Here is a 25,447-nt window from a genome sequence, read left to right as displayed (position 1 = left end):
AAGGACAAACACAACACAAAATAAACATGTTGTTTTATTTCATCTCTTTTTACAAAGTTTTCATACAGAGTAGTGCATGCAGTTGTAACAAAAGTCAATGCTAATTAGTTATTGAGCTTTATGCTTAAGACATCTTCATTCCCTTGTGCCTTGCAAGCCTCACAGCACTCCCTATACCAGTGAAGTTCTTCACTTTTGAGATGACTTTAGTATTAGCTGTCTACTCTATCACATTTAACACTGACAAAGATCATGAGGTATGCTAGTCTGTTACCTGCTTGTAAAAATAATGTATTACATATACAATAAGAATACTTTAGTTATTAGTGTATTAGCCAGAAAATATAAACAAGGCAGGATAGGTGCAACAAGGAAAAAAACACATTTAATGTGAAAGCTGAAGCCACTGAAACATTTTTTCATGTTGATACCTAAAACAGCATTAGGTTAGAGTGCAGGAAGCAATCCTCCTGACTAGCAACCAAGTCTGTCCTAAATAACTGCCTGACACTATCTCTCTTAAGTAATTCCAGGGATTCTGTTTAGCTATCCACAGTTTTTGCTGCCTTCCTGAATCTGGTGCCAGGCACCTATGTTCTGTTCAAGACCTTTCAGAATCCTCTGTTCTTTCTTGGTGCAAAATAATACTCGGGGATTCAATCAGCTCTAATAAAACATCAGTGTAAGAACTTCATGGTCTTAAGCCAACCTCTTCTGCACACCTTTCAAATCCAGATTTAGGGTACACCAGACAGAACATCAGGTATCCTTGACTGGCTGGGTCTGAGTTACTTCAACCCCTTACTAGTGCTATTAAGTGAGGATATAGGTGGTTTGGGCTTTTTAAACAACAGTTCCGCAAGTCCCTACCTCCACTTACAGCTAGGAACTAGAGCTCCTGCTCTTTAGGTAGCAGTTATTTGTCTCTAAAATCTTATGCAGTGTTGGGGTTACAGCTATGTCAGTATCAGAGACATAATTAAAACACATGTCCCATTCCACAGAACTTCACACTTCTGAGTAAGGCCACTACTGTTAGTGTGATCTGCCTGATTTTCCTCTATTTCAGCTTTAAATAAAGAACCCTTTAAGACTAACTCACCACCACCACTACTGTAAACATTGATTTTTGATGATGAGCCTGTGCCTCTCAAAGATAAAAATCAAAGCAAGTCTTTCCCTTTTGAGAAAGATTCCATCTTTCTCAAAAGCCCTGCATTTACCCAGCTGTAGGTCCTTCTGCATCACAGGTACTGGCTGTCACCTGGTCATCCCCCAGGCCACAGGATTACAAGAGGTCTTCAATCTGAAGTTCCTTATGTAAAACAGATATGCCTGACTCTCATAAAAACTGAGGGAATCTAACATGAGAAAGAATTGCTATTTGGCACTACTGCAGCCACAGACTTTGTCTCCCAGCTTTCACAAAATTCCAGTTCAGTGGCATCTCAGCTTTCCATTATAAACAAAATTTTGTGTTGTTTGAGTGCTACAAAAAAGTGTTCTCACAAATACAACAAACATGATCATTCTGTCACCCAGATGATTTAAAGGAATGTGTAGATTCCATAATGTAATTAGCGATTGGAGGTTCACCCTTTATATTATAGTTAGAAGTGGTGCTGGCCTGATGCTTCTTTCCCTGGAAGTGAGCACTTGCTCCCTCATGAGCAGGTCTGAAGCCAGCATGATGCTATGACACCAAAGTCTGTGCTCAGAGCAAATGGGAAACCAGAACTGATGAAAAGAAGCATCCAAATTTTACTTGGGAATCTTTATACAGACACTAAAAAGCTACTCATAAACTAAGATCAGTTAGAAAGTTCTTCTCAGTCTTAAAATCCCTTTTATGTATTTATTAGCATTGCACAAACTTGATCTGTGAGCCTGTACATTCAGCACCCTGGAGAATCACAGCAGGTCTTTAACAGCATGTTTCCAGAACAGCATTAGCATCCAGCTACCCTGGGTCAGGAGAGGATGAAAGAGTTTTAGAAAAGTTTTCATCTCTCTTTAGTCAAAGCCACACTTGAAAGGCTAACACTACAGCAGGAAGCGGTAAAGAGGGCAAACCAACATTCCAACCAGTTCCACATCATAGTTCCCTATTAGCACTTAACCCCTTTGACCAAAATAAGCATTCAATAAGACCAGTTAGCATTAAAAGTGCTGTAAAAAAGTTACTTTAAAATTTCTTACAATAAGCTTTTGAGACCAGCAGCATTCCTCAGATTCTTTCTTCAAGACTGTGTAGTAGTGGCAATGTCTAAATGCAAGTGCTTTCAAGTCAGGATTCTCCCAATTTCCTCTTGTGATCTGTACTCCTGCCTGTAAGTATCTGCTTTACCTTCCCATATTTAACAGCAGACTGAATTATTACACAGCCCTATTGCTGCTTCAGCAGTTAGATTTCTCCTTCTGCTTTGCTAATGTGTGCTTCAGTTCCTTTAAGTTCTCTGTCAGTACCTCCACCTCGTCCAGTCGTCCACTATGTTTGGCATCAAATATATAAGCTTTAATATTATCTATCTGTTGGAGAAGCAGCTCTTCCTCTATAGCCTCCTCTCCAGAGATCTCACTGCCATCCTCCACTTCAAAGGGATTGACAGAGGATCCCTCTTCAAATGGATTCCCTGAACTCCAACTGCCCCCAGGCTTTTCAAATGGATTTTCATCCTCTTCAAAGGGGTTTGAAGTACTGCCAGGTGCTCCATTACTTTGTTCATCCTCCTCCTCACTTTCAAATGGATTATATTCTTTTTTACCACTTTGCTGAGCTGTGTTAGAGAAAGAAACCATTGGAGAGGTGTCTTTGGCAAATGGGTTAGCAGCATCTTCCTCTACCTGAGGGGTATCTGTTTCATCCTCAAAGGGATTTAGACAGGCTGGCTGATCCTGGTCTCTGTCACACTGTGGGACATTCTGGGGTTTGAGTGTGAAGGTCAAGTGCTCCTTAGCTGGCAGCTGCTCAACAGCAGGAGTTTCAAAATTTGTGTCCCCTTTGATCCAAGTAGCATCCAAATGCTGTTTGACTTCCCTGAAGTCTAAGGAGCGTGTCCTTGAATGCTGAGACATGAATTTATGGTGCTCTCTTTCCCACTCTTTTTCATGAAAGACCTGAAGTTCCTTCCTCTGTATCTCCTCCTCTTCTGCCTGTTTTTTAGAAAGCTCAATAGCTTTCAGAGTTTGTTGTTGATCATATTCATCCTGAAGCTGCATCAGGTTCTCTTGCAAAGTATGGACCTCATCTATCCTATTAGCTGCCTTTGCTTGCTTAATAAAGGATGTGATATTGTCAATCTGCTGAAGAAGTGGGTCTGCTCTCTCACTCTCTCTCGAAATGCTAGATGTAGGTAACCAGCCTTCAGATTTTCTGACTGTTCCTTTTTTTATGTGAGTTTCATCACCATTAACTGCAGATGCAGACATGGAGATAAACCCCTTCTGCTTTTCCTCTTGTTTTCCCTGTGTTTCAAGAGCGACCTAAACAAAAAAACATGTAGTAAGAAAACACCATGTGCTTGAAAAATTTCATTCTAAATATCCATAGATACAAGTTAGTTGATCTTAAGATATTGCTGGCTGTTGCTAAAAGGGATCAGCTGCAGCTTTGGTTGCTTTGCAGAAAATTCTTACTTTCATACTATTCCTTAAATGCTTCCCATGAGTTTGTGATTATACTAATCAAAATCCCATGACATCTGCCTCTACAAACTTGAGGGAAAGTAGGAGCAACAGTTCTCTTTATAGAGGAAAAAAATGCCTAATGCAGCTGTGCAAAAAGTGGTCTAGATTGATTTGGACATTAATTGTATCACATATTACTACAGCAGACACCTGTAATAGAACATCAGTGTTTGAGGTCACTGGTATCACTGGCTTTTGGAGTGGGATGATTCTTATTTCTCAACTCATACCTCAAGATGAAGTTGGCTTTAGTTTATAATTAATGATGTCCTCCCTCCTAAAGGAAAAAACCCTCTCTCCCTGAAGAGGCATCCTTATTCTAATATGTCATTTTCCACTAACGAAAGAAGTTTCCAAATTCTACTTCTGTGAGTGAATTCCTGAACACAATTTCAAAGTCAATGTAAACTAACACACTTCAGGGCTTGCTCTGCACGCACTGCAGCAGAAACAGCCCATGCACCTGAGTCCCTGCTGCTTTCTAGAAGTGTCCAGCTGCTCCATGCCCACCTACTTCTGTTCTGGGCAGAACAAAGCAGGAGCTAGATGAATCCCTGGGAAAGTGGATGGGACAATATGGATGAAAAAATGACAAACTGAAATCCAGTGTTGAAGGCAACTACTCATACCCACACAGCTCCCAGGCTTGTATCTATGAGAAGGCCTGATACAAGATGTAACAGATCCTAACCTGTCTTACCGTATGCAGTCTTCTCTTCTTCAGTTCTTCATACTGATCCTTGGTTGGCAGGGACATTAGGCCAAGCAGTTTTTCCTGGAAAAAATTGAAATGTTTACAGTACTGCTTGCAGGTATTCAGCCCATTTTTCAAGTCCTGAAGAAGAGATACTACCAGCAGAAACCCCACAAACACATCGAAGATGCTTCTACACTGCAGTCCCTGCTGCAGGTCTGCACACACCTTTGCTGGCACAGCTGCACTGCTGGGTGGGCTCACACCTCAGCAAGGGGAAGAGCCAAGGCTCACACATCTCTTAGGTTTCCCAGGCCCAGTGCTGCTCTGAGTGCAAGATCTGTGTTCAAGACAGCTTATTTAAGGCTATCATAAGTCATTAGGGGAACTACAGAAAATGCAGAAAATGTATAGAACTCAGGCTCCCGTCAAAATAGTTTCAAATCACAGGGCTGCCTGGCAGAGAAGAGAACACTATCTAAAATGTACATTCATCTCACAGCATATGCTCTATTTACCTGAACAAAAAGTGTAGCTGAATATCTTATCATTCGCTGAAGTTGTAGTGTTTTAGGATGAGGTTGAGGATCTTCGTGCAAGCCTAGACTCAAAATCTTCTTACTGGATCAAAGCAAACATACAGCCTCATCAGTTCTAAAACAAAATCAGGAAAAATGCAACAAAAGCGGAGAGACAATACTGGATTAAAAACTTCTGATGTTCTTTTAGATAAACAGTTTTGGATATTACAATTTGTAACACTTTCCACTCCCAGCCTTATAAAAACAAAGAAACCCTGTACAAATAATTCCTTCCCCCTAAATGGTGCTGCTACTTGTTTCCTCTATGTTTAGTTATTCCTACTGCAGAGGAATGCATTAATTTTAAGCTGGAGAAGAAAGTGGAAATTGGTAGTGTACAGGAACAGCATCTACCTTTTCAAATGCTCTTTACAACTGAGCAGACAAATTGATCATCCATATAATCAGTAAAGTCATAACAGAGATACACACATGCTGGGGGTAAAAGGGAGAGAGATGATCTTTTACCTTAAGGCATCTATAAATTCATACATTTTTTGAATCTCCACCCTCAAGTCATTAGCATGATCAAGGTTGTAGGCTGTCTCCCCAGCACTAAGGAATAAACAGAACTTTACTGTAAGTCATGCATCCAGTTAACACCACATACAACATTACGAGTTCCCCCAAGATGACCAAGATTCAGCAATGGTAAGAACTGCTAACACTAAAAAACCTTTCTTTGTAACAGAAGTGGAAAATTATAATCATTTTGTGAACATGAACACTTCATAGAAGATAATTTTATTTATGATTATATTATTACTACTCTAGGAGAAACTGTATTCTAACACAAAAATGCCACTCAACAAGTAATACCTAAAATATACACATGCTTAGCAAATGTATCTATTTTGTGGAGATTTTTTTTTTGAGGCAACTTGGTGGGAAAAAAACTCTGAGTAACTGTACCACTAAAGCACAATAGTCACCTCCACTAGCATGTCAGAAAGCAAAATAATAGGCTCAACAAGGTGTACTATTCAAGATGCCAGTAACTGACTGTCCACAGAGGGACACAAATCAACTACAGACACTTTTCTAGAGTCTCCACTTTATTGATAAAACAAATTAGGATTTAGTGGAGAAAACTCTTCACCAGTTTTTAGCTTCCCTATCCTTTTGTATCACAAATATAAATTATAAGAATCACTTTCTCAAAAGCAACTTCACTACCCACAGGATTCCAATTTCCAGGACACAGTACTAGTCAGAAAACTTTAATTTTGCCAATAACAAGCCTGTTGTTTTCTGACATTTACTTCCATTATCCAGGACATTTGTATTTTTACTTTTCTCCAGCTGCCAAGTCACATAACCCAATCTTTCATGAATTAATGACAAAAGGCAGTAGTACCTTAGCACGTTTTTCACCTTCTGTACTTTTTCTTCCTATTACAAGGAGTGTTTTTACAAAAGCAGTTTTGTTACTAATTTTTCTACAACCATTAGATCTAAAGGACAGGTACAGCAATATTTGTTACCTTTCACTTTTCAAAAGGAAATGCTTCCTAGTCAAAGACCAATGTGTGCATTTCTCTCACTGTACATGCCAAAAGTATAACCTGGCAACCTCTTGCAAAGAGAGTTGGAGACACTTAAGTTACCCCAGTGAGAGAATACTACTGCAAGAAATTATGCACAAAACTGAAATATGAGAATGTTGCTTATTCACTGCAGCACAGGGTAGGCCAGGTACACTCAGAACAAGTGCCAGGTGAAGGTGCTTTACACAGAACAGACAGGAAGTGTTCTAATGATTTGCTGCTGCTGGCGTTCCTCGGAAGCCAGAGCATCCAGCTGAGGACAGCAACAGCTTACTGCAGCTGTTTTGAAGAGGCTCATTTACACAAGAATTGTAGCCTTGTACTTCCTTTTTTGCAAAGATGATATGTCAAAATATGACAGTAGTGCCTCACTGGGAAGTGGCTTTAGAAAAATTAACCAAACAACTTCTCTGTATGTTACCACTAATAATTAATTCAGTACTTCTTTGTATGAAGAGCATCCAGAAGACAACAGATCATGGAACACTGATTTTTCTTTTAATGTACACACTTTTGCAGCCTTAGTACACCACTTCCTTACTACTTCCCACACTTAGAGGAAAAATACATATACTCAAACATAACCAGCAATGGGGCTTACTTTAGTGATTCTGCCATCCTTATGTATTCTGGTGCCTTCTGGTCAACCTTCTCCATGCAGAGTCGAAGTTTCTTGTTTAAAACAAAATATATAAAAAGAGAACTTATATTAAAACACGAATACAAGAACATGCTGACATACATCTTTTCATGCTGCTTGTGCAGATTTAAAGTTAACCATGACGAAAGCCACTTTAACTATTCAGGATGACAAGACTCTCCTGTTATCTTCAGAACACATATGGCATTGTCAGGAACAGAGGAAGAATTACTGTAGACCTGCAAGGTGGACTTTGAATCAAGAAGCTGTTTGAAAGGATGACTTGGACAACTTCTAGCCTTACAACTTTTCACCAACAAGAGCACCAACAGAAACTCCCATTAATACTAACCCAGGTAGTTTGTGGACTCTACTGAAAAGATACCTGGTAATCATCAGTACCAGCTGCAAAGCACATTTGAACGTCATGTTGATAGAGGTGGTTCAAAGAAAGCATTTGCCATCAGTGTGAGGACAAACAATGGGGACAACATCAAGTCCCATAGTTGCAGTGCAGCCCACCAATCAAATGCACAGCATATCACTGGTTTAAACAAGTTCACAATTTTAAGAGATGCATGTCTGAACTACTAGTTCCAGATGAGAATGAAGATGTATTTTAAAAAGATGTTTGAAATTCATGTGGGATATAAATACTATATTGCAACTGATTCCAACATTTCAGATATGTCTTGGTTACGTGGCATAAACACCCAACAGCCTCTTCTAACACAAGTCAGTATTAAGTCATAAAGTAAGAGCTTAGACATGAGGTAACAAGCCAAAAGTCAAGTAGTGACCACTGCAGACATATACACTGTAGCACAGAGCTTGACTTACCTCATAGAGTTTCACAATTTCTGGTGTGTATTCTTTCTCATCAATCTGTTGCTCTCTTTTCAACAGGGTGTCTTTGCAGTGCTGACAACAACGGATTCGGTCATCATCCTTCTCATCCAGAACAGAGCTCACGCTGCTTATGCTGCTAATGCTGCCACGGCGGGAGCCATGGACACTGCTGGGTGAGGAGTTCGGGCTAGTATGAGAACCCAAGGCCTCTTTGCTGGCACTAGTGAGTTTGCCTAAAAATTATACACAGGTAATTTTACAGTAACTGGAGAAGCCAAAAGATTTTACCAACACAAACAAATTGCCCTTTAACAGAAACTTTACATTTAGGTGGTATTAGAAAACCAGGTTGAAAGAGTGTGCTGAAAGACATGCAGGGATTGCACAACAACCACAACTGCAAGTCGGAATTTGGGTCTTCACTGCAAATCCTGCTGTATTTAAAACTAGCTAGAGAGCAGACTGCTGAGCATCACCTACTTTGCTCATGCCTAGGAGCATTCTCATGTTTGAGCCTGCACAGACACAAAACAATGTATAGAACAGGTATGATAATGGTGCCCAGGCATTGTGCTTCAACACTCCAAAAGTGTTCAAGTTAATGTCATTTACGTCCACAGAAAATAGTCTCCTCTCCAGTGCACCAGATGAGGAAAATAAAGGCTTGAAGTGGTTCTTAAAGGCCTATACATTAATTTCCTTAAGTTGTTGTCCCAAGGTGCAACATTTGGACAACACAGACAAAATTGGAAATATCCACAGTATTTTTAAATGTCAAGAACCTTGGCAGTTCCTAAAGTTAACAGCTCCATAGTTATGGTACTCAGTAGAATAAATAATAGCTATATTTAGCAAGAGTACATACTACTATTATTTCTAGTAAATTTTTCAGTGTTATGCAACACTTCCAAATCCGAAGAAGGAACAAAGAAAGGAAAAAATCATTCTTTGTATTCTGTTTCACAGACAAGTGTCTGCATGAAACTGAATGGAAGTTTTCTGCAGAGCCAGACTATTACCAGCATATTTTTTTCTAATGACAAAAAGCCAGGATGCACTCAAAGCAAACTAAGAAAATGAAGAATTAACTCCACAGTACTTACTTGCCAAAGGAAGATTGACAAATTCCATGCACTTCTTGCACATAATAGACCCACAAAGGCGGCAGTGGTGCCGTCGGTTTCGGATACTGAACTTACTGCCACAGTCTGGGCAAAATGGAACATCGTGATCACTGACCCAAGGCACAACAGACTTCTCTATAGCTGTGAGCAGGAATACACACCACATAAGTATTCAATTAATTCTTCAGCTGGTTAAACTATAGGGGCAAATAATCTCAGGTAAGCTCTCACCAACCTCTTATTTTAGCTGACTCAGTGTTTGCTCTGTCAAATGATGTAAGCTGGTAGAAGATAAACAATATATTCAAGAAAATTATACTTTTGCAAAGAAAAAAACCCAACACAACTCAGTCCAACAAGTAAAAGAAACCTGGCATTTTTAAGAGGGAGGAGTTTCTGCCGGTTTTACACCAGACTCATGCAACTTTTGTATTTTTTTTCTAATTCCATATTCATACAAGTGCTAAACAATGACTTGTCAAACCTGTACAAATCAGCACATTGTTTTTGCAATAATCCTTATTGCAGCCAACATTACTGCATCTGAGCCAAAATGCAAGTGTACCATTGACAGATTTTGAAGAATGAGAAGCTGGAAGAATAATGACAAAAAAAATTGGTGAGTAATATAGTGAAATAAAAGATGGAGAAAATAAAACGGGAGAACAGATGGTTCTTGAAGCATGTGGAAGTAGCATATTCAGCTTGAAAATGGTGCATAGAAACAGAAATCATACCCACAGCACAGCCTCAAACCATGCACAGTACTCAAGGTAATGTATAAAGAGAGTCATAGTTTAGTATCCTTTAGAAAGTGTACTCCTAGATAAATGGGCACACTTCATACTGAAATACAATTTTTTAAACCTAGGAAACATTTAGAAGGCTGGAATATTAAAAAGCACCAAATTTACCTTTTCTAACCTGATTATTAACTTATTGACTTCAACTACATAGTGATCAATCCTGGCTGCTCGGTGTTTCTTGAATTCAGAAAGACGGCTTCTCATAGCACCTGCAGAGATAACAGAAAGCTGTCCTCGTCACCCAAGTACTCTGTGTGGATTTAAATGCCTCTTGAAAGACAGATGTCTCTTCACCATTTATTTCTTATGTTCAAATTCAATTTTAAAGACACATTGGAATCCTACATTTTCACAGTGTTGCTGTAAATAAAACATGCAGGTTAAAGCCTAATCTTCAGGCTACCAATAAACAGTGTTTTACTTCTACTACAGAAAACAAGCAGAGAGAGAACGTCTCCAACAATTTTTTTTCTCCATCTTCATTTGTCAGTTACATTTGGTAAGCTGTTACCTACTAGTAGTGTTCTCAAAACCAACTCCCTTTAGTTTCCTGGCTACACGTTGAAAAAAGAGAAGAAGCAAGTCCAAGGATTACCGGAGGTCTATGCAACATCAATTTTGTTTCCTTCTTCTGATCATCTCTACACCTTTAGGGGTCGGAATCAAATCCTTGATGACAGTTCAGATTTCCAGAAAACTGATCACCAAGTATTGAAAAGAACAATACAGCATCTCTTTAAGAAATGTACAATTCACAGTTGATTACGTTGGTTTAAGATTACTCCTTTTCCAATTAAAATCAAAGTTATAGACAAAAAAACAGAAGACCCCAAACCAACCAACCAACAGAATCTTTCTTCCAGCTGGTAGAACTCAAAATCAGATGTTGCTTTCTGATGCTACCTAAGAATCTCACTTCCTCGTGCTAATGAAATAACAAAAAAATCTCCAAAGATGCATTCATAGGAGTGAAAGAGTTCCACTGGGTAACTGATTTAAGCCACTGCTTTGGAGACATCACACAGTCCCTTTCACTGATCCATCCCATGCCAAAATCCCTAAGGTTCATCTTCTCAACTCTCATAAGAAAGCTGTTCTCACTTCTCTAATGTTCACAAACCTTTTCCTTCAATTTACTGTTAGCTAGTATTTACACTATGATCGTTGCTCAAATACTTACAAAGTCAAAAGTAAAGCCATATACAGAACTCAGACCCTGCAGACCCAAAGGACTCAGCCCTAGTCTGTCAGCACCATAGTGGAAACCTTCCCAGGATCCACCAGAGATGGTGCTGCTTCCTCCTCCAAAAATAACCTGTTTTGCCAGTAGCAATATTTATAATTACAAGCTTGGTCAGCTTATCCTTGAAATCCTACACATCTGGATATATTCAGAGGAGTGGGGATTGTTTGGGTTTTTTTTGGTTTGTGTTTTTTTTAAAGTAAGCCCCCTTTTAATAAGAGGTGATCTACACCTCAAATCCAAGGAAAAAGCTGAAAGTTTTATCAATGGATAATCTTTTTGTCAAACATGCAAAATAACAGCTACTTTAAGTGTAGCCCAAAAGCTGGAGATTTTATATACCTATAATTTAGCTATTAATTAGTGGATTATCTGTTTTGTAAAGTCACAAAATGAAGCTAGTTGCACAGAGATAAACACAGATTAAACAGATCTCAGCAGCATGGGCACAATGACATGACAAACAGCTACCTGAAGGGTAGTTTGGGTACTGATTGTATACACGGCTTTTTCTTCTCCCCATTAACTCTGTTTTTCCCACACCCCACCCAATGCAGACAGGCTGCCCACAGTTAATATGCAAACCATTACCCCCTGCTAGTGAATCCAGCACAGCACAGACACAATTCCAAGCCACTTCAGCAATACTGTAGCACTTTCTCAATTCAGCTCAAAAGTTATCCCCACTGTGTATTGCTGTCTAGCTCTCCTACCTACTTCCTGTGGCTCCCACATGTATGGATCTATTCCACCATAGCTGAATGACTCATATCGTTCCTGAGATCCAGAATCAGTTCTGTCATCATCTTCTTGTTTCAGCAATTTCTTCTTTGCTCTTTTGGCCTTCTGGACTAGATCTGAAAAAGATAAACCCAAGTTTTCTAACATGTCAATGAGTCACCAAATACTCATCATGTGAAGCCAGTATAGAATATTCCTCTTCTTTTAGCAGAAAGTTTTTTCCTGGGTAAGTTTATCCTCAAAACATTCTTAGAACCAAAATGCAGTTCAGAGCACCATAGATGACACAAAATGCTCTTTGTTGTCTGTTGTAAAGTAGCCTGAGGTCCTAAGAACAAAACAGTAGGTTAGAACATTCCATTGTGGGACTTCACTGTAAAACAGCAACGTGTCTTAAACTATGGGACCTGTCTCACAGCAAGGGGCATCACATAGTTTTATCTTAATTCTCCTAATTCCCAATTATTTTCTTCAGATTCAAGGATGTTCAACACTGTCCTTGTCTTGTTGCACAAACTATGAATTTCAGTGTGCTTGTACACATAAATAATTTTTAAAATACTCAATAGCCCACAGTTAGGGCTAGGGTTTTGCAAAAAAAAAATTGATTAATATTTCAAAAGTCTATCTCAAGAGAAAAAAAAAATTCAAGACTGCTAGGCCACTATTTCTAGCATACTAAAACAAAACCAGAGAGACTTTTGCAGTAAACACAGAGAATTATTGCCATATTTTAAACATTCTTCTCTCAATATAAAATAACACTGTGCATGCAAGGGGGTAAAAACAGAACTCAAAGGGATTTTCCAAACACTATTGAAAGGTGGAAATCCATAACAGATATGGGACACTCCCAACACCTCCTGCCAGTTCCACCACCCACATTCTTTTCCACGTTTTTGCAACAACAACCTTTCTTAACTCTACACTTTAACTGCAACCACAGTTTTATCTACTGTCAAAACAAGAAATTAATGAACTGGAACCTTGCAACTACCAGAGATTCCCCATATTCTCTACAATCTTCAAGAAATTCTTGGGTATTCACGGGATTATAGTAAATAGAATAAGTAAGATAAAAATAAGTAGATAAGTAGATAAAAACAAAACACAAAACCCAAAGAGGTCAATAATAAAAATCGTGCATAAAATCAGACAATTGACGAGTAATGTCCTTTAGCGCCTACTTTAAAATCAATTTATGGAAAGAAGGTAAATACTGTGGCCCAAAGAGATATGCAGAAGAATGGAACTGCATGCCTTGCCTTTAAGTCCCTTCAATTAATATTTTATTATTGTCAGACATTTGGGAGCACTCGAAGTACGAGCAGGGAACGCGTTACCGCGGCCGCCCTTACTTCGGAGCTGCGCCCTGACGTCCCGGTCTTCGCCCGGGTGCTGCTCCTCGTAGTGCGCCTGGAGCTGCCGGAACGCCTGGAGATCCTTCAGGCACAGCGGGCACAGGAAGCCCTCACGCACTTCGGCCGGGTCCCCGAAGGCCGCTGGGCAGCCCGACGCCATCGCGGCCGCGCGCGCTGCCCTCACCGGCTGCCGGGGTGCGGGGACTGCATCGTTCTTAGGCACGGCCTGAAACGAACCAGGGCAGCGCCGTGCGACCGGCGGTGCGGGACGGGGACGGGAAAGGCCCGGGCTGGGCGCGAGCCCCTCCCCGCGCCCGCCGCCCGCTCCCGGCCCGGGCAGGAAAACGGCCGCCCGCGAGCAGGGAGGGGGCGGGGCTTGAGGCGCACCACCCGCCGGGGGAGAGGCCGCTGAGGGCTGCCCCGCCTGCCCGAGGGGCCGTGGCCCAGCGAGAGCCCAGGGACGGCCTGGGAAAAGCCCAGGGCCGGGCCCGCCTCACCTCAGCGCCCGCCTCACCTCAACGCCCGGTGAGTGTCTCCAAAGCAGGGCGGGCGCGGCCTGTCCCGGCTGTCGGGAGCGACAGAGCGCGGCAGAGGGCGGGGCGAGCGCTGAGACATCGATGAGAGGAAAGGGCGGGGACAAGGAGGGCCGGCCCGACACCGGGCGGGGGAGGCTGCCTAGCGCCGAGCTATCGATGGAGGTTGGGAGCGAAGGCGGAGGACACGGAACGGGGTCGTCGTCTCTTCTGAGGCCAGGACCGCTCGCCATGTCCAGCCACCTTGCAGTAGGCCCCGGTGACGGGCCCGCAGATGTGCGGGGAGCGGTGGCAGAGGTGCGGTGACGGCGCTGTCGTGTGGGGGACGCGCGTCTCGCCCCCGCTCCTTCCCGCCCCGCTGCCCTGGGACCGTTCACACAGCACTGGTGGGTCTGTGCTGTGTGCCCTAATCGCTCAGCACGCTCAAGAGCAGCACCGTTGCCAATATCAACACGCCCAACGTTCCCTTTCCCAGCCTACCGAGTCTTCCTAAAGAAAGTGTCCCAAAACTGCAAACCAGAGCAGCCGGTGACGTGCTTAGCCACAGACGGAGCCCAGGAATCCCACTGCTAGCCTCCTGACAAAGAGCTGTGTAGAGCAACGGCAGGGGCTTTTCCGTATCCCCTTTCTGATGCCAGCTTTTGTTTAGTCTCAGCTGGCAGCAATCCCTTCTCTCACACACTCCCAATCAAATGGAAGCAGTAGGATTGTGTAACCACACTTCGGCCTCGTGTTAGGATTACAAGCTCTTGGAGGCAGAGATTTTTTTACGTGGCAGTGCTATTTACACTGTCCATTAAAGGTGGGTTTTCACTCACCATGCCCTGCTCTTCTACCCTCCAGGTTAAGTCCTTTAAAACCTTTTCAGCACGGATCGTGATGGGGTGGGGAGGAAGAGAACCAGCCTGAGGAACCAGCCTGAGGCTCAGTGCCTTAGAGGATTCGCGTGCTGTGGTGTCGTCCCCCTGGATTTGCTGGAGCCGGGCAGTTTCCTGGCGGTGAGCCATACCTGTGCCACCAAGTGGCACCAGCTACCTTTGCTGTTCCTTGCCCCTTCTATCCTCTGCCGAGGCAGTGAGTTATAACTCACTGAACAGTGAAAGAGCGCTACAGCAATGCACGTGTCTCTAGAAGAACTGCAAGATCCATGGAGGTGCAGACTCGTGGGGAGGTTTCTGTCGGCATTTCAGTTTTCTGGTTTCTGTTTCATGTGCGTCATTTGTCACGAGTGTGCAGGGAAGGGGCAGAAAAAGGGGTGTGTGAAGGGATGGGAGCCGTGGCAGTCACTAGATGGCACAACAAGCACGTCTGAGAGCAGCCGAGGGCCTGTGGGGGCCTCGGCCGTGCACTTCACAGGCTTTAGCTGTAAAGGTTTTTCTCCTGCCTGTAAGCTGTGAGCCCTGTTGACCCGGGCAGTCCATCCTTTCCTGCCGTTCCCAAGTAGTAAGAATCAGGTGTAAGGTTGTATAGAAGAGCAAGCTCTTTCCTTAACCCTGTCTTTCCACAGCTTCAGTAAGTGCTCTTTTTCAAAAATAAAGTCTTAAAGGCTAATTAAAACGGTAAATAGAACAATTGAAGTCTGGTGGCCTCCTCTTGGGATACAAAGCACGCAGTGAGGACTGCCTGCAGTGAGTTGTGAGGAGGATGATGGCATGCTGGCATGTGTGCGAACAATCAAACATTTCACCGAATCTTCAGTTAATTGTGCTCCTTTTCATGTTCTACATTTGACCACACATATGAGAACACGTCTCATCAGATTAATCTTTTTTCAAGTACTGATAAAACACCGTGTAATATCAATCACTCTTGAAAAGAAATTTCACTCAACATTTTTAAAGGAAAATGCCACTTTTTTGCCTGTTTCTGAATACAAATGATCTTTAGCCCATCCTGAAGAACTCATTCCCCAAGAAGTGACTGCACCTGCTCAGTATGATTTGGGTCTTTATGAGAGTATTAGACTTACTGGGAATATCTCAGAGACAATTAGAGAACTGATACTACAAAGTTATGCCAGATACAGTGATGTGTGGAATGGTACAGTTTGCTCCCAAAGGGAAATTTGAGCTTCTGTGTCCCTTAACAGATGTTGAGCATGATCTAGGTTTGTGCTGGTGTAAACAAGAAGATTTTAGCTGCTGTTATTTGGTCAGGCTCATCACACTTCTCCATACAAAGAGTGTTCACAAAGTGAAAACATCCAGGTCAGTCTAAAGCAGTTCAGTTTACAGTGCTTCAAAAGTTAATTTGTTTTCATCCAGCTAGTTGCAATAGGAAGAGGTTTTGGGGACAAATTAAACCTTTCTGCAATTCTACAGGTGCTCTTGGGGACTGCATTTGTATCAGTAATGGCTCACAGTGAATGAATGCAAACAAGCAGTAGCACAGAAGGACTTGCTCCAGCAGCAAAGTCAGATCTGTATGGCCCCATCCTGCCACTGGGATATAAAAGCTCAACCAACAAAACCCCACATCTGTTAGGTAACTCCTCCTCTGCTGAATTCAAGATCATTTGGCAAACAGTGAGTAAATAAGTTGTAAAATATATTTGTGAGTTGTAATAAGTCTTAACTGTGAATTTTAGCATGTGGTCTGTTGCTAAGTTGGTCATTGCTACTGATGTCCGAGAAACTTCAGTGGGAGTATGGCTGAGGAAGGGGACACAGTTGGCCCCATAGCCATGGCACAGCCCTATCAGAAATGTGTTGGGGTCACCTGTGTTCTCTGACTTCTTGTAATAACTTCAGTGCCATTTAGAATGTTTAGCAATGGAATCTGCTCTCAGCACAGGAGAGGTAAATGCAAATTATGCCTGTCTACTTCTCAAGGTATTCAAGTAGCATGTTCTTCACAAAAATGACTTACTGAAAAAAAGGTTTAAAATATCTGAAATTTAACAGCATTGAGTTCAATATAGACTTTGTAAGTAGAGTGTAAACAGAGTGAAAAATCAGACTGTCCTTGGGAAAATCAGAATGTTCTTTGTAAATATTCCCTAAACTAAATAGTCAGTTAATTTAACTTAATGCTGTTTTTTAAATTGGCCTAAATTCAATTTTATAATTTAATGATAGATTTTTAAAAAATTCATTTTAAATCTCTTGAACACTGAAATGCATAGCATGAACCTCAACATTAGCACAAACCTACAACATTAATGATCTTTGATTTTAATTTATCAGAGAAAATGTTTTTGTTTGTTTGTTTAGGTGGATCTAAACCAGAATTTCCTGTATTTTTCATTTTGTTCAGAGAACTAAAATATTTTCATATTGCTGTTCAGTTTACCAAAGCTCATATATTCAATGTACTCGAGTTGCTTATACTGAACATTTTGATACATAACAAATCTGTTTAATTAGTCTGTGTAGACGGGATAGAAGCTACATTTCTATGCCAAACCCATGATTTTTACTGTGTTTGCAGTCTCATCAATCCAAACTGACAGCCTGATGGTTTGTAAGAGTGGCAGCTGACTACTTGTTGATCCCCTTTTATCTGATTTGTCAATTAACTACTTCGGTACCTGCAAGCCAGTCACCATCTCAAATTTGTTTGGTCCCTTAACACTGCTGAATAATCTGTCATATTGCTCCTGAGTGTCATATTGGTCCTGAGTGCCATGGAATGGCAGCACTTACATAAAGCAGGTGAATTATGAAGAGGAGAGATGGGAAGATTCAGAATTCCTTTGCATTTACATTTAATTTAATGGTTTAACTGTAAGAGCTGTGCACCACAGTGCCTGGATTCCGTTCAAGGCTCATTTCAAATGTCAAGTACACCACATTTGGGTGCTGTCTCTTCTAACATCTCTTGTCTTCTGTCTACAGACTTGTGCAGCAACCAATCCCCTTATTGAGGACAGCATGTCTAAAAGCAATAAGCAGAATACCCCCACCAGTTGGTATTTGACAGGACATGATTTATGATTTTTTTTGCAGGGTTGTTGTTGCTCTCTTGTTCAACACCACTTGCTTGTTCAAAGAGCTTGCTTTTTGTCTTGACTGCTTTAGCTCAGAGAACCATTCATAAATTCTTACTATATTTTTCATCTGTCTTGACTTTTCTCCTCTTCCTCTTCTTTTTTCACAAAACTTCAGACACCCCACACAGTACGAGCTTCAAAATCAAGAGGGAATGTATGGTGGAAACATATGCTTATCTGTGAAAATTACTTTAAATCAGCAAACATATTTCAAGCAGACTCTTCAGATCACTTTCCCTAGTTTTCCCAGTCATAATCTAATGTTTTCCCTATACCAATCAACTATTAAATTGTCTATGCTGCATCACATTCATTACATCCATTACAGAGTGAGGATGTCAACTAACTATGGCATGTTGGATCCTCATTTACCCCCATTCCATATTGCAGGGGTATTTGTGCAATTTATTCAGTCCAGATTCCCCCTCTTTCCAATGCATATGAACAGGAAGAAGGGGAGGGAATGTGACCTGTAAGTGAGGAAGGTGTTCCTTCAGTCTCTCAACCCTTCTGTGACATGCTGTTGTCTTGTCTGGTTCAGTGGCCATCAGTACAAACCACAGTGGCTGAAATAAATTCAAGAGCTGTTTTCACCTTTTGGCTGGGATCATTCCATTATATTGGTATCTGTCATGCCCCATCTCTATCAGAAACTGGTATCCCACTCTAGCATACCAATACAATTTATGATCTAGTAACACTCCTTCAGCTGGTGCTCCTTCCATCTTGTGGAAGCAGACAAGGTGAATTGTCTGGTACCTGACAAATGTCCTTTCCTTTGTTTCCTTCTTAGGACTTTTAAGCTGTATTGGTTTCATCAAAGAAACAAAGCATGAATGTCTTCACACAGGTCTAAAAGTAATCTTAAGGCAGGTAGATTAACTCATTTTTCTCAAGGAGTTTCCCATCTGGTTTTATTGAAGGTCTCTGTGTCCACCCCTTCTTCATTACCCTGTGGGAGTGGGGAGTTCATGTTGTTCTTATTGGAAGGGGAGAGAGGCTTCTGCACCCCAGTGCTGATAGTCCACATACCCATTTCCTAAAATCAAAAGGATTTCGCTGTCTTCATTTTTTGTGTCATGTCTCTGTACAATCTAGACCTCACACAGTCTCATCCCTCTTGCATTCTCCACTTGACTTCTTTAGATCATATTTTTTATTTATAACAATGTCCTGAGCGATGCTTTAAACTTGCAGCTGACCCTCTGATGTTAACTGGTGAGTTACCAGGGAAGCAGTGACTCTATCTGTGGTGATGATACTTTTTTCAAACTTTTTTCAAACTTTTTCAACTGATGAGCCGTTATAAGTAGTAATAAAGGTGTTCATTGGCGCCACATGTCCCTTGGAAACACTCAGCCCTTACTAATTACAGTGGGTCAGCAAAGAGGTCAAGGCTCATAAGTGTGTGGGAGGGGGCATAGAACAGTAATAGTGAGAGGTGTAGAAAATAGTTGCAGGAAATATTAATTATACAGCTGGTTCACATGAACTTTCTCCTCCCATTAAAAACAAAGCTCGTTTTGAAGTAAAATCTGTGCTTTAGGAATCAAACTCCCTTATGTCTCAGTAACTGGTAATACCCAGAAATATAAAACTGTAGTGGAATCAACAAAAAACTCATCTGGCGAGGTTGTTTTAGTCTCAATTAAAGCTGGAAATAAGATTTTGCATGACTGCTGCCACATTAGGGCCATTGCACAGCTTTGCTCTGTGGATTTAATTCAGATTCTGCAGAGGAGATTTTTCTACTGACTTCCATGACCTTTGTCTGCTGCTGGTTTGTTCTCACTGAAGAGCCCCAGCCTGCTTGACAGACAGATAGTGCACCTCCTCAGGGAACTGTGCAGCTGCAAGGCCTGGTTCTGCAGTTGTCACAGTGTGAGTGACAGAGCAAAGCTAGTTACTTGTGAATGTTTGCATGGATATTAAATTCTCTTAAGTTCTAATAAAAAGTGACAGTTAGGGGAAGGTATACAATAAAAATAAGATGATGAGAGAGATGTACAATTAACAAATTCTTATAACTAAACATATTGCTAAGAGATTGCACTATATTTACTATTCAAAGAAGCATAGCATTATAGTATAAAAGCTGGCTATTTTCTGCTTAGTTCCTTAACCAAACTCCAGAGCCAAAAAGCTTTTAGGGTCTGGATAAATCTGACAAATACTTAACTTCGAACTTGTGCTTGTATAGGCTTCATAGTCACAAAAGTGTCAAATCCCCAGGGGCAGTCAGTGCTCTGAGAATGATGTCTGTAGGAGAAAGAGTGTACTTGGCCTCTTAGTATGTCTGCAACATTGCAGATAACAGGAAGAAATTAATAAATAGAAATGAAATTTTCATGCAGATACTGGGAGAAAATGTCCTTTTGATTAAAAAAAAATCTGGACAATTTGAAATACTACATTGAGTTATTTAAAAAAAAAAGAACTTTTGAAATATGTAATCCTTGCTGTCACCCATGTTTACCTACTTGATAATTTTTTCTTTCATGTTTTTCACTTATTTTGAACATTTCATAGCAAGTAGTGTTCCCCAGGGTTTAAAAAACATTCATTCATTGCCAAAAATGGTATATGAAATGGTATCCTTCAGAGTAATCTTTTTTCCCTGATAAAATGCAAATGAAACATTTTTAAAGGCATCATAAATAGAAAGTGTGCTGAAAGAAGTTGAAGTATATGGAATGTCCCCAGCTATCTTCTCTAAGGATTTCTTCAGCACTTGTTTATTAGAAACCCCCTGTCAATAGAAGAGGTGTGCCCGTTGTTGCATACTGAACAGCATATTACCTCCAAAGTTAAAAATTGTTTGATAGACCATGTTAAGTGTTGATCAGCTTGTGAGCATCTACCTTCAGTGAAACTTGTGACATGATTAATTATTTTTCTTCAGGGTAGCTAAACCATATGGCAAAGCTGACTTCTGTAACTGAGGAGCTTCAAGTCAGCTAATGTGTCTCAATGGTATTGAGGGTGAATGTTGGTGGAAAATATACTCATATGTTCGTAAAAACAACATTCTAGCAAAATATTGATGTGCTGTAACCTCTTTGAATGTACAAGAAGTGATATGAGTAACTCAGTGTGCTCAGTAACTGCGTATCAATTGCAAAAATCAGTAAATCTATTGTGTGTCATACAGGTGGAAGATTTGAAAAGGGAGTCTATCATCCTCCTGCTTCAGTAGTGTAACAGTTTTAAGTACAAGCATGTGCTGACCACCAACATGCAAGGAAATTGTATGTAGAAAAATACACTTTGATGTTAATTTATTTAGCTTGAGTTGGTTGTATGTTTTTTACATTACTGCACTGTGTTTGCACAACCAATAAGGACACCAGAGTTGACTATTCATGTTTATTGGATAATTCATATCAAATGAACACTTTTGAAAGTCTGACCACAGAAAATAAAAGCATTCCTTTGAGAGGAGAGAAATCAGAAATCCTAACTGGAAGGAAAGGATCTCTTTATTACTAATTGTCTGAGGAGAAGGGATGTTTTCAAGTGGCATGACTGAAGTGTGGACACACCAGGGTGGGAGTTCTAGTGTGAGCTGTACACAGTCAGGAGGGTCACAATGTGTGCTTGAGATGTTCAGGGATGCATTAACCCTTTGCAGTCTGTAGCCTCTTAGGTGTAAAAGGTTTTCCTGTGCCAGTTCCAAGTCAAACTGTGAAGTCACTCATCTGTTTTGTTCCAGTTGAAACTGTTTCTGTCTCTTTATAGTGCTTACTGTCTGGACAGGTTATAGTGTACAAGGACTCAGGTCTCCAGAATGTTAACATTTAGAACTGAAAACCTGCTCTATTTCATTTTGAAACAATTTGCGTATGTTCCTTTTTCTCCCTCACTATTTATTTACTGATTTCACTGATGTGAGGGAAACCATATAGTTACTCTACTTCAGTAGCATCAGAACAGAAATTTAAGAGCATGTTTTATTAATTTAGGAACACATAGCTGGATTATTCTGGGGTCTGAGCTCCTAAGAAAATAAGCACTCTTCCTAAAGTGGGGGAGTTGAAGATTCTCAGTACTTGCCTGTTCCATTCAGATGGTTCCTTTGCTTTAAGTGTGTGACAAAGCCATTAACTTGGATGGGAACATTAACACACTGAAAGATAGGTGCAGAGGTCAGCAACAGGAAGCCAAAAGGGAGTGAATGGAATGTTTTGGTGATCTGGCAGCTTACTTCACCAAATGCAAATGCTACACAATTATTTTCTTATTCCTCTGTTTCACTCTCCCATGCTGATCTCTTTCCTGGGTGCTGACGTTTTTCTTCTACCCTGTCTCTGCTAACATCTTCTACTAAATCAAGCAACAAGCTGCCTTTGTGACAGGTAAATGACTCCTGAAGGTTGCAGGGGCCTGTGTCATCTGAGCTGTCAGAATTCCAGTGCCTTTTTCCAGGATGCTGGTGTTTCTCACCATATAGGTCTACCTCATAATTCCAGCCTCTTTTGCTGGGATGCTGGTGCTTGTACATAGGATATCTTCTGCCTGGATGTTCTCTTTTGGATAACTCATTCATGTAGGTTAGCTGTGCCCAAGGGCTGTTAGCAAACTGATCCAACAGTGACTTTCTGCCAGGAGGCTGTTGCCTTTTCAGCTCCAGATAGATACCAAGGTCATCTGTGTCTCTTTTTCCTGGATGCTGCCTCTTCTGAATGTCTCCATAAGATGTGTCTTTCTCAACATCTCTTTTTCCAGGATGCTGTCTCTTCTCCAGGTTACTTAGGTACTTTTTCCCAGGGTGTTGTCTTTTGGAAAGCCATTGTAGCAGAGGGGCATTTGATTCTGTCCAAGGAAAAGAATAACGTTAATAAGACCCCATAATACTGACTAAGGAAGTTGTAATAGGAATTTGTGGAGCAGGATCATAATCTGTTGCTCTTTGAAAGCCAACTCAGTATTTCCAGCTTACAGTCATAACAGTCATATTAGTATCTCTTACTCATTCTTAAGCTCTTCTTAGTACTTCAGGTCTTGGATCAGCACAACCAATTCTCAGCATTGATGCAAAGAGGGAAGATGGCTTTTCCTGTGGGTGCTTGGGGCCAGCTCATCTTCCACTGTGGAAAGACCCTGTGCTCCTTTTTGCTGGCAGGCACCTATGGGGTGTTTCTTGCAATCCCTGAGTCTGATCTTCTGCTGTGACTAGTGGTAGCAGAGCATCTACAAGGTGGGAGCTGCAGACAGTGAAGCAGCCTCTAGCATTCCCAGCCATGGAAAAAGCCCACTTTTCTTGGGGAGTAGGAAGGAACCAGTGGATTGAGGTAGTAGGTGAATGGCAGCACCCCCACCTCGAATTTGCATTAGGTATAGGGTCCACAACTGCAGAATGTCCTTCATGGGTGCTCTTAGAGCTTCCCTAGGGAAGTACCTGCCAGACAAGCAGGTTTTCTGTGACAGGCTTCTACCATTTTATTATGCAGCAGCTGCTTAGTGATAGTACGGCCTTTCCTGAGAAAAGAGATCTTAGAGAAGAAAGCATCCTTGAAGAACTATCTGCCAGTGTATTGCAGCAGCCCTCTTATCCTTCCCCTCCCCTTAGTTCTAGTGCTAAGTATGAACATCAGAACCTAGAAATGATACCTTGGATCTAATGATCTCAGCCAAGTGCTGTACCATCACCAAATGGGTGTCCCCAGTGGAATATATACCTTTATTAATCTCTTCTTCCTTTTCAGCTTTCTTGAGGACAGACTGAAGAATGAGGCTTTCAGATCTCTGAAGGATGTCATCCAGGGGACTTCTTCCCATGTTCTCACTCTCCTCTGGAAGGAGATGTCCCCCGTTGAAGCAAACACCACACAAGGTCAAGCAGAGGAGTAGCAGTGACAGCTGGATAGATGGCATTGTGGGACAGGGGTTCCTGCAACTTCCATTGGACAGAGAACAACAGGGGAGGAGGATGGAGCAAGCAAACCTAGCAATAACAGGAATATTTCCAGACACTGAAAAAAACAAATATGGCACTGCTGCAGGGATTGAAGTCTCTTAGGGTCTTCCCTCATTTCTGTTACTAACCTCTCAGTTTGTTTTTTATCCTCCAAAGGATCTAAATTCTTCATAATTAAAACCAGGCAGTTGTTCATTTTTCTGGCAGAATAAATATGATATGAACTTCCTAATGCACAGGTGATTCTGAAAAACAGTGATTTTACTCTGCTGCCTGACAAGAGGCAAACTTAATTTCCCCCTTGAACCATGTACCCACAAAGTACAGACACCTACACCTGCTATTTCCACCAGGCAATTCCCTTTGCTAAGGGTTCATTTTAAAATGATACTGGGATTAGCAGCAATTCCATTCCACCTTTAGTTAAAGCCAAACCTAAATAATCCCCTAGTTTTTAACTGGGTTTTTTTATACATTTAAAGTAGCCATGTGCCTGGGTATTTGTCAGGATAAAAAGAGAGCTATGCTCTGTGGGGCAGGGAGATTTCTTGCATGGAAAGAAATGAGGGAAGTACCTCATACTTTTTTCAGAGACATAATAATAATTGTGTCCTCTACTACCTCTTGCCCAGATACCAAGTATTTTTCTATTTCTTCTAGCTAGCACTGAATTCCTAACACACTTAGGGATTTATTTTACAGTAAGCAGAGTTCCTTCAGTAGAATGGAATACATCTTTAATACTACTATAGCAGTCATTTAGCTTAATTATATCTTCAGAACATAAAAGAAATGCACAGTTTTATGAAGTCTTACAAATATCTAAAATAGAGAATAAGTTTATTACCTTTCTTATTGGCAGGTTTTTATTACTTCTGATGAAATCCTTGAGTAACAGCCCTAAGAACATTGCCTAGGCTGTTTGACTCAGAGCAATCTTTAGACAGAAAGGTAGAATCTGCTAAAAAGGAAATTACTTGATTAATTACCTGATTTGTAGTTTCAGATTTTTGCTTGATGCATCTGCCAAGTCCTTTAAAGCTGTTTGTGCCTCTGAGCTTCAGAGTTGCCCTTTTGCTGCCGCAGGCACACGGAGTACCCAGCAGAAGCGTTGCTGTGTGCTCTCTGGATGGCTCACATCTCTGTACTTATACTGTACTGCCTCTGGACCCTTTATGCAAATAGCTCTGAGGTAATTTAAGGGATATGATGTGTTCTTTTTTGTTTGTTTTTTTACTGCTCTCAGAGAGCTACATTTTGGATTCATTTTAAGATTCACACAGTTATCTGCTGGCCTCCATATGCCCATGCTCGACTCCCAGAAATTGTTATTTTCCCATTCTCTGAAGAGATTATGTTGAATTTTATGTAACTCAGCATAAAGAAAAGGAGATTTTCTTTGCTTAACAAAACTAAGCTTGTTTGTCCTCTACTAAGCAGGTGTTTTGGAGTAGATGCAGAGAGGTAGGTAATTAATTAGGCTAGGCAAGAAAGACAATTGGCATATGTTCTTTTTTCTCCCTCACTATTTATTTACTGATTTCACTGATGTGAGAGGAAACCATATAGTTACTCTACTTCTGTAGCATCAAACAGAAATTTAAGAGCCTGTGGCAAAAATGTAATGGATTATATTTAAATAAGTGTATACCATGGGTTCTTGTTCTGAATGACACAATACAGTTTCTGGCATACAATTCCATATTTTCTTGGCATAAGCTTCCACAGAGTAT

General features: G+C 41.0%; 2 protein-coding genes and 1 long non-coding RNA gene across 3 annotated transcripts in view; 1 reads left to right on the top strand and 2 right to left on the bottom strand.

The window, feature by feature from the left end:
* Positions 1-16: 16 nt before the first annotated feature.
* On the bottom strand, positions 17-14,136 carry RBSN (rabenosyn, RAB effector). The gene is made up of 12 exons (XM_069028430.1): positions 13,788-14,136; positions 13,271-13,499; positions 11,885-12,028; positions 10,037-10,137; positions 9,358-9,403; positions 9,102-9,263; positions 7,990-8,231; positions 7,111-7,181; positions 5,431-5,517; positions 4,900-5,002; positions 4,388-4,462; positions 17-3,483 (listed from the first exon to the last, which is right to left on the bottom strand). The coding sequence occupies exons 1-12, from the start codon at positions 14,037-14,039 to the stop codon at positions 2,398-2,400; spliced, it is 2,598 nt and encodes an 865-aa protein (XP_068884531.1). The 5' UTR covers positions 14,040-14,136; the 3' UTR covers positions 17-2,397.
* Positions 14,137-14,716: 580 nt separating this feature from the next.
* Positions 14,717-25,447, top strand: part of LOC138117843 (uncharacterized) — a 35,644-nt gene continuing 24,913 nt past the window's right edge. The window contains exon 1 of the long non-coding RNA XR_011154886.1: positions 14,717-14,804. This is a non-coding gene — a long non-coding RNA (uncharacterized lncRNA). The remainder of the gene's footprint in view (positions 14,805-25,447) is intronic.
* TRH (thyrotropin releasing hormone) lies at positions 21,788-24,435 on the bottom strand. Its single transcript, XM_069028431.1, has 2 exons — positions 23,476-24,435; positions 21,788-22,609 (listed from the first exon to the last, which is right to left on the bottom strand). The coding sequence occupies exons 1-2, from the start codon at positions 23,669-23,671 to the stop codon at positions 22,035-22,037; spliced, it is 771 nt and encodes a 256-aa protein (XP_068884532.1). The 5' UTR covers positions 23,672-24,435; the 3' UTR covers positions 21,788-22,034.

The sequence above is a fragment of the Aphelocoma coerulescens genome, chromosome 12, assembly GCF_041296385.1.
Source record: "Aphelocoma coerulescens isolate FSJ_1873_10779 chromosome 12, UR_Acoe_1.0, whole genome shotgun sequence".
NCBI lineage: Eukaryota > Metazoa > Chordata > Aves > Passeriformes > Corvidae > Aphelocoma > Aphelocoma coerulescens.
The sequence above is the reverse complement of the archived record's forward strand: the minus strand, read 5'-3'. Positions and strand labels throughout refer to the sequence as shown.